Raw genomic sequence first — 9,801 nt, 5'->3', positions numbered from 1 at the left:
TTTTATTTTTATTATTTTATTTTATTTTATTATTTTATGTATATGAGTGTATTGCCTGAATGTATATGAGTATACCTGTGACGTGCAATGCCCACAGAGGTTGGAAGAGGGCGTTGAATTCCCCGGAACTGGAGTTACAGATGGCTGTTAGTTGCCTGCCATGTGGGTACTGGGAAGCAAACTTAGGTCCTCTGCAAGAGTAGCTAGTGCTCTTAGCCGCTGAGCCATCTTTCCACCCCCCAGAACGGATACTATTATCATCACTTTCACTTACAGATAAGGACTCTAAAGGGTAAAAAGACAGTACTACAGGTCCAAAGTCACAGAGACTCAAGTGGTCATGCTTGTAATCTTGATCAATGATGCCTCCCCAATTCAAGCTGTACTTAGGAAATGTATGGTGAGCCTCTGACACAACTCATTATGAGTATCACTATGGCAGCCTCACCTTATTGTAGTGGATAAGGTTCCATCGTTTATCCATGAGGAAATAATGTGTTGACTGGGATTCTGGGACGTTGAAAAACTCGAGACACTCCTAGAACAGCAACAAATCTTAATAAATCCTTATTATTTGCTAGATGGTAACCTGAAAAGATGCCAGGTAATTTTTACAAGTATTTTATATATATCAATATCATATATATTATATATTACATGTATATACATGAGAACATATGGAGATTTATTTTTAAAATGGCATAGTAAAGAGTGGTAACGTAATGTAAACCATCTGTTCCCATAGTGTCTAGATTTGCAAAGTTTTAATTCAGACTGAGTGACAGACTGTAGAGTTACAGTGGCCCCTACTGGTCTCAATATCAGGAAAAACACATTTTAAAAACAGCATTAAGATAATCCAAACTATAATGCATTAAGTGCTTATTGTGCACTTAGTTCAGTGCTTTCCATGTTGGTAACTTGTATAACCAAACTAATATGCCACTCCTGAAGGAAAATAAACTGGCTGGAGAGTTTCTAGCATTTAACTTATATTATGCTGGCTGTGTTATGAACACACTGTCTGAATCTTGCTATCCCATATTCAATGAGTACACAAATGGAATCGTGTTAAACTTGTCAGCTTCCTTGAACCTTAGATATTCTCTGGAGATCTTTAAGAAGCCTGGAGGAGGAGTCATGGCTCTTTAAATATACAAGTTTTGCAAAGGTAAGATTTTTTAGGTGGTCTTTTCTACTTATACTGAGCACTAGAACTGTCTTCCATAAAATAAGATTACTAAAAGTGTGGACTCCAGATGAATGGGGGTTACTATTCTTGCTCACTTATTAATTTACCTTAAAAGCCTGGTGGGCATGTATAGCCATCAACTATACTTCTTTTGAGGGGGATTGCTATTAGAAAATCCTTTCTTTGCCCACCTGATTTATTCTAAGGTATACACTTCCTTCATCACAAACAATTTCTGGTGGTGACAATGCAATACTATATAGATTTTACTGGGTATAACATCAGTGTGCAGCTAGAATTCCCACTGTGAGCAAAAGTGGGATACAGCAAGAGCTGAAATAGCAATGCCTGACATTCACAAGCTGGAATTCACAGCTTTCAGGTGTAATACCCCCTCCATTTTGTGAAAGTTTATCTTGTCAATCATCTGGTCATAGGACCACTTCAGGAAGGTGGGTTATGCTAAATAGATGGGCAGAATACTTAGTGCCTTAATGAGAAAGCAAAATTTTCCTGCCTGGAATCCCACCTACTAGGGCAGAACTTCAGCTGAGCCACAGTTATGTAGGTCTCTGTAAGTCTGTCTGCTTTCTGAATCCTTCAGAAGGTGTAATTTCCCTTTTTGCTTCTTCATGCCATTCTTGCTAAACATGCTTTCTTTAAGGTTTTGGGCTGCCCCCAGCATCTTGTTTTTCTTTACTTTCTCTAAAGCGTCCTTCTCTCAGCCACGTGGCTGCCAGTCAGCCACATGTCTCACTTTCCACACAGGCTCTAAATCTGCATGGCTTCATGGCTTTTTTTCTTTCTTCCCGCCATTCACTTCCTCAAAGCAGCTGCTAAGATTACCAGCTCACCTGCCCCGAGGATTTCTTTTTCTTTAAAATTCTAATAAAATTGCAAAAGCTTAATTCAGCTAATTTGAACTTTTTGAGTCTGGGTAGTCTTTCCCGTTGGTCCCGAACTCCTTAACACAGGGGGAGTTGGAGTAACGTCCCAGGGAAACACTGCTGTTTGAGAAGAAACTTGCCCAATTTTTTCTGCTTCAACGCATAGGTAAAATGTCAGTTAAAAGTGGGGAAACTGTAAATTTATAATAATGCAAAAAGGTTCTTGAGAGTAAGGAGTTGCACATGTTCATCTGAATACAGAAAAGTGCCACTTATTCTCATTCTAAAACAGATGTTTACTGAGGTGGCCATAGGTATCCATAAAAAAGTCATTTATGCCGAAAAGCATTCCTACCTTCAGCAGGGCTTCAAATTGAGTGTCTTCGTGGACTGGTAACTGGGTTGGGATATCACACTCATTCTGTCCGTGAACTACCAAGGTTTTGGTGCCTACAGAAAATAACAATCACTATAAACACATTGTACTATGCAAAGTTTGCATTTAAAGTATAAAATATTAAAATATTATCAATAAGCTGGTTTCTACTATTATTAATTTTTTTTAAACAGAGTCCTGGGCTGGTGAGATGGCTTAGTGGTTAAAAGCACTGGCTGTTCTTGCAGATGATCTGGATTCGATTCCTAGCACCTACATGACAGCTAACAGCTGTCCAAAACTCCAGTTTCAGGGATCTGATGCCCTTCTCTGACCTCCACAGGCACTGATGGGTGCAATTAAATACTTTCAGGCCATATACACATAAAATAAAAATAATAAATATTTTTAAATTGGGGTCTCATCTAGCCCATACTGGCTTCAAACTTGATATGTAAGCTTTTAAGAATATAGGTGATAATATGAGGCTTTCTTGCTATCATAAAAACTAATCACTTTTTTGAATACTCTACACAGCATATAAATGTACTATTATCAATCACTGAATGCTTATCATGAATCAGGTGTGACAAGAAGTATTTTATATAAAGAAACGCATTTATTCTTTGCAATGGTGAAGTATGAATTGTATTCATATGCCACACACAGAAAGAAAGCATGAAAAATGGTGTTATTTTCCCTCGGCTAATCCTGGTTATAAGACTAATAAACAGTGGTGCCGATTTCTACGCAGGCTTCTTTGCTGCCAGAACCTGTGCTCTCATGTACACATAATTGATGAGTCTTTCTCTTTATTTCAATGCATGTATCATCTTATATTTTCATAGTCACTGTACAAGGATAAAGCATTGGTAAAATTTCATTTCAAGGACAAATAGGCTGTGCTGAGTGAAAGGGAACTGCGTCGAGAGTTTATATTGCATGTTGTGTTCTTTTGTAGTTCTCTCTCTTCCTGTTTTTTCCTCTTCCAACTTTTCATAAAGCCGCCTCTCACTGAGTTACAAAGGATTGGGGTCCCTGCTGTACAAACAAGATCATCTCACAGCAGTGCCAAAAATTTGCTCACAAAGGCTGTCAGTTCCTCTGGCCCTCTGTGATAGACTTCAGTAAATTTTTAACCTTGGCCACCCTTCAAGGACTGACTCAGTGACTCCACTCTGATGACTGCCTTTTCAGCTTGTAACTCCTGACTTTTAAAGGGGCTATTGCATTTCTTCTGACTGTATTATACAAAATTCTTGGCACACTCAATATGAAGCATTAGAACTCTGAATATTTCTTTATGACTAAAACAGTCTCATGGTCTTTCAAAGGGAATATACGTATAGATATGGGTTACCTGGCATGGAAGCAGTGACCAGGAGTTTGACTTCGCATTGCTCCTTCTTCATTGTCTGCTTGAGGTCCTTGAAGAAGAGGCCCTCCACATACCCGACCACCTCCCACAGGAAGGTCAGAGTGGCAGAGATGGCATCCATCCCCCACTCACACGGGGTCCTTACAAAATACATGATTAGTCCTACCTAAATCAAAATAAGAAAGGCCACTTGACACATTCATCCTGCACTCACATTCTTCTATCCCTGGCTTTGCTTTTCTGAGTTAAATCATTTTCTCTGTCTTCAAAGTCTCTGTCCAAATGCTTCTCTAACACTTGCAATGGGCAAGGGCACAAGAAAAAAGCTGACCAACAGGCTTATGTGTTTCTATGTTATTAAAATGGCTAACTATTAAGAACAGGCAGACGATCCCCTTTCCAGACATCATATCACATGGATGCTAGGAAGTTAGGCCATCCAAAATTAACCTGCATATGATGTTTGCCCAAATGCCACTTTAATGACTAATGTAATATATTTAACAGTTCAGATCTAAGAATGCTCTGCTTTGTTAAGTCAAAAACTTAAAATTTTTGTTTGTGTATCCTCTAAAATTATTTTGAAAATATGCCCTTTTATATATTTTAAACTGACACTCAAAATGTTATGTTTATTTTTAAATTGGGGGAGAGAATACATTCAACATTCTACACACTAAAATGAAGACTGTGCTTGAAATATTGGATGAAATAACTTGTGACTGCCTTAATAGTACACAATGATATCAGAAAAAATGATATAAGCTTTTTTCTCTGTAGGTTTTTGGCATTGTTTCTCAATTTGGTAGTCTAAAAAAATTTTCCAGTTACATTGTCAAAATCAGTGTTACTAAGTTAATGGGCTTCAGTGGTTCTGAATGTAGAAGACCAGCACAGCAGCAAAGGTGTCCCCAACCCCTTCAATTCCTTATAGTTACAGAAACCAAAGGAGTGGGAAGGGAGAAGGAGTCCTAGGGACTAAACAGTTTTATCTAAGACAAACTGAATCCTGTCCAGAAATAATACATTTTTGTGTCAGTCTGAGCATAAATGTGGATATATATTTTCCCTTGCTATTCAACAAGTGGGCACTCAGGAAGAAGACCAAATTAGTCATAGACAAGAGAAAGGAATTACTGGCCCAGATTTGTAGTATGAGTCCTCACAATAGAAAGGAAGAAGGAAGTTCTCCCAACAAAGATATTCATTTGTCTATTTGACTGGCTTGAGGGGCAATTTCAAAGCATAGCCATTATGTCCCAGTTCCCAAACTGTATATTTATGTGGCGTTTAAGGGGAAGAATATAAAGAAAATGGTAAATGCTAGAGGGTTCCAGAAGAAGCTGTTAGAACAGGTTAAAGCATAAAGAATTACTATGGAAAAAATATATCCACAATTTGTTTTTAGGGGCGCGGGTATGTGTGTGTGTGTGTGTGTGTGTGTGTGTGTGTGTGTGTGTGAAACAACAAAATAGGAAAAGAAGAGGGAAGATTAAGAATGATATGAACTAAAATTGGGAAGTTGCATCATGATAAAAAGAGCAAGAAAATGACTTTTATTGAATAGCCACCATATGCCAAAGTCCCCTGTGAGCCTTTCTCCATGGTCCTGCTTCCTACCAGAAAGTCAGCATTTATAATCCATTAGCTGCTGAGACTCACCAAGTAGTTGAATAGGATGTGTGATGTCTGAGCTGGAAAGTCTCCAATATTTAAAAGAAGTTTGCGCAGCATGTACATTAACTCATCCTGGAGGAAGAACAGAAGTTTTAATGCCTCAATCAGCTGTCATCCTGCCATAAACTAATGACTTGAAAATAGAAAAGATTTTCCCTTACTTTTGTCCATTTATTAATGTCAGTTATGTTCAACATTTTTACATAGCAGATATAATCTATAGATACTGGTAATAGATGTAATTCTTAGCATTTCAATTATCTGGAGTACCTTTCATCTAAGGGCTTACACATAAATATCATTGGGTAGCAGGTAACTTTATTGTAAAATAAAATGTTGCACTGTGTCTATGGGTCACAGGCAAATCCCTTGACAGCTGTGTACTTAGCTGCATTTGCCAAGGTTGCCAGGTGGAATGGGAATGCAGGAAGACCTAAGCCCAGAAACCATTAAGCAAACTAGGTCAATTGACCTTCCTAATTTGGTTTCCTAGGTTTCAAGTCAATGAGATAAAGCCCAGGGAAGATAAATTGAAATGTCAGTAATTAATCTTGTTTTTCAGAGACCACTTAATCTTTCAGTGAATGTAATCGTAACTGAGAAATGGAAAAAGGATTTTAATCATTAGTATATTTTCCTCACTGTCCAGAAGCTACTTTTATTTGACATCTTAACAGGTGATCTGGTAAATTAACTTTTTGGTTAATGGAAGGTGTTAATACATTGGAGCACTCCAGGCTACCAAGCAACAAGAATTCAAAAAATATATCCAACCCCCAAAATATCAAACTGCACTTAATCTTTGTTTAAAATATTGATAATCTTGCTGCCTTAGGGTCATCACTAAGCAATGTACCACACACATATGGAGAAATCAATTAACTGAGAAATTTGAACTGAAATACTAAGATTTAATATCGCCCATCATTACTTAACAGGCACTTATTGGCTACATGTCAGTGTACATGGACATACATGTACAGCACTGCAGAGCCCTCTGCTTGTTTTCAGTCCATACATAGCAATGCTGACAAGAAGGGTAATTTACTTGTCTATTGCTGATGGTGAGTTTTTCCAGAAAATGTCTAAGAACTGTTGATGGATCTTCAATTAGACAATTCCACAAGACTTGCTGGGCCACAGCACTCACTGTAGAAGAGAAAGGAAACCAAACATTTGTTTAAGTGGTGATATCTGTCAGAAGTATTTAAACAATTTATTAAACTTTGATTCGTCCCTTCTTTTTGCTTCAAAAAGGTTTTCTGATGTTGGTTCTGAAGTGGTTCTCTCTACCATGTGGGTCCCAGGGAGCTCAATATTGACATACCCAGGCAAGTTGTGCCTATTGGTACAATAGTGGCATGATGTTTACTGGGGGCACCCAACCACTTTCTGATTGAATTTGAAGCCTTAAATTCCACAGGAGGGATTTTTTGTTTAGTACTGTACACCTGGTCAAAATCCCATGACGAGGGAAATAATAGGCCCTTGGGGTGGAGCTAATGGTGTTGTTTTGTGAAACAGTCATGCTAGCAAACTGCCTTCTTAATATTTATCCCTGTAGACTAATGCTGCTCCCAAGGCTTTTCTTTTCCCAGTGGGTGATGGTTAAGTCAGACTCATGGCAGGTCAAAGTGCTGAGGATATGTCAGTGAATGTTCAGCTTTGCAGGGGTCCCCTGTGATCCTCCCATGCAAAGCTCAGGGAGCATCATGAAAGAGTGGCTGGGAAAAATGTAAGAGCCAGAGTTTGGGGAGAATGCTGTGAACTGCTGTCTCTTGGCTATGGCATGACTGGTGCAGACATCAACGCACAATAGCTGTGGTTGCTATACAAGATCAAGCCAGTGAAACTGCCACCATGGATGGAGGGGGGGCCCCCGAGGCCCACCCTAGCTGAGGAGCTATTGGCAGTTAATGGCTGCTGAGGGAGGAAGAATCACTTTTTTGAGGGGATGTGGCTACTAGTAAGTTGCCCATGTCTCGGTGGCTGGCCCAACACTCAACGTGCACATGCTCAATACTAACTGGACTCAGGAGACTATTAATAATAATCACAGTAAAAAAGAGGTCATCCAGTCAGAAGGCTTGGTGGGTCCAGGGGACTTGGGGGAGTAGCAGTAGAGAATGGATAAGATCAGAATACATTACATATATGTATGATATTTTCAAAGAATTAATAAAAGTGTTTTTTTTTTTTTTTTTCGGTCTTTTTGAGACTCCCTGTAGCCTCAGCTGGCCTGGAACTCACTATGCAGGCCAGGCTGGCCTCGAACTCACAGAGCTCTGCCTGCCCTGCCTCCCAAGTGCTGGGATTAAAGGCATGCACCACCACGCCTGGCAAAAATACTGTTTTTTTTAAAAAGGAAAAATGAAGTAAAGCTCATTTGGTCGTGATATGAAAAATATATAAAAAGGCTCTCTGAACCTTTTTTTCTGTTGAAGTGTGAATATTTGCTATTTTTGTTTTTATTAACTATTTTCCCATGTAAGGAAAGGGAAATAAGTAGAAGCTGGTCTTCAGGCATCATTGATTTGCAAAAAAATACCTTTGCAAGTATATGCAATTATCTTTATTTTAGAAATTTACATAATATTAGCAATGTAGGTCTTTATAAAATTAAAGTCACATTTCATCACTTTTTTGTATACATTCTTAAATTATTTAGTTTTTGAAAATATGGTTTGGCTTAAAATCCAAATGAACCAGATGTTATTTTAGTATCCACATTCTTTAGCTAGTGTCTCTTTCGGTAAGATAAAGTAGTTCAGTGAGCAATAATTAGGGTTCTACTTCTAAGGAGGACACCTTAGAAATACATAAATAACCCTATTCAGAATGTGCTACTTTGTTATAAAACATGATCAGGCTAAGGTTGCCTGGAAGTGCCCTGGGGAAGAAAGTAGACAGGCAAAGGGGGTTGAGGTCAACAGTGCAGCCTCGTCAGTTTGAACACTATTCCTCAACTCTACCACTTTAAGTTAAGAGTCTATAATGTAGCACGGATTTACCATTCAACCTGTATTTTGAATAAATGATCCCAACTATTGCTTCAGAAATTAATCATCTAATTAAAATTAATAGAAATAAATATTATAAAGGTATATAAATGTAAGCCTTAGTGTTCATATACCTCTCCAAATAACTAAAATATTTGTAACGTATTTGTATGTACATTTGTATGCGTGCATGCACGCGCACGCATGTGTGTGTGTGTGTGTGTGTGTGTGTGTGTGTGTACATGCACGTGCGTGCTTATGTATGTGTGGTCCTGGAGACTGAATGCATGGGCTCACACATGCAAGTCAAAATTTTCATCAGTGAGCTATGCTCCCAACTGAGGTATGGGTTTTAGGTTGAAGAAAAATATCTTTACAATTCTTTAATATTTTTCTCATTGCATCAGTAATGTGATGTTTAAAGTACAAAAAAAGCTTGGAGTAAAAATACAAAAAAACTTGAAGGAAAAAATAAACACTCTTAAGTTCACCAATCACAGAAACAACTATTAACAGTTTTAAGTCTGCTTTTTCATGTTCATGAAAACCACACTTACATATATTTTAAAGAAGCATACAGAAAATCTTGTTTTGCACTTTCTGATTGGATTGAGGATTTTATTTAGGATTATAAAGAACATTCCTTAGGTTAATTTTCTAGAGTATGATTTCTAATGTGTAGAAGTAACAAAATTATTTGGACTTATGCTTGTCCATTTAAAGTATTTTCAAATATTTGCTATTTTATAAAATATATAATATATGATGTCTTTTACAAATCTTTATATAGCCTTCCTCATTATGTTAAGAAATTTCTAAAAAACAGTTTTTATGTCAAAGGGTTTTATAATTTTTAGGGTTTAAAAAAATTTTATCTGTATTGTGAAACAATATTCCAAAATACTTGCACCAAATTCTAAGCTTCTTTAGTAAGGTGTTAGGGTAATCTTTTCTTGTCTCTTCACCAACTACGGTAGTTTCATTTGAAGCAATCTGTCGATTTTGCAGGTGAAATGTAAGATATTGTTTTATGCAATAGTATTGTTTACAGGTGCTACTGGCCCAGGACTGCCTTTCCTCCTTTCTCTTTTGGATTTTAAAAAATTATTGAGTTCTGTGATTAAGAATATTAACCTTGTGCTCTCTTCACATACACACTGAAAGTTGAAAGAATATTAACCTTAGGAGGGTCTGGTGGCTACTTGGGAGACTGAGACAAGAGGGCTGCAAATTTGAGCCAGCCTTGGCTATATAAGAGGGTTGCAAATTAAAATCCAGCCTAAGCAAAAAAA

At 37.7% G+C, this 9,801-nt stretch overlaps 1 protein-coding gene across 11 annotated transcripts in view; it reads right to left on the bottom strand.

Moving 5' to 3' along the window:
* Positions 1-9,801, bottom strand: part of Unc80 (unc-80 homolog, NALCN channel complex subunit) — a 232,591-nt gene that overhangs the window by 67,166 nt on the left and 155,624 nt on the right. For all 11 annotated transcript variants that reach the window (XR_607706.1, XM_008846230.1, XM_008846234.1 and 8 more), the window contains 5 exons: positions 6,559-6,659; positions 5,496-5,582; positions 3,816-3,999; positions 2,435-2,529; positions 449-538 (listed from right to left, as the gene is read on the bottom strand). Coding sequence is in view for 10 of the 11 variants with exons in the window: in XM_008846230.1 (XP_008844452.1) it covers positions 449-538; positions 2,435-2,529; positions 3,816-3,999; positions 5,496-5,582; positions 6,559-6,659 (557 nt within the window). In the remaining variant the exon portion in view is untranslated. The remainder of the gene's footprint in view (positions 1-448; positions 539-2,434; positions 2,530-3,815; positions 4,000-5,495; positions 5,583-6,558; positions 6,660-9,801) is intronic.

The sequence above is a fragment of the Nannospalax galili genome, unplaced genomic scaffold, assembly GCF_000622305.1.
Source record: "Nannospalax galili isolate Female #2095 unplaced genomic scaffold, S.galili_v1.0 scaffold281, whole genome shotgun sequence".
Classification (NCBI taxonomy): domain Eukaryota; kingdom Metazoa; phylum Chordata; class Mammalia; order Rodentia; family Spalacidae; genus Nannospalax; species Nannospalax galili.
This window is presented reverse-complemented; position numbering and strand designations above follow the sequence as displayed.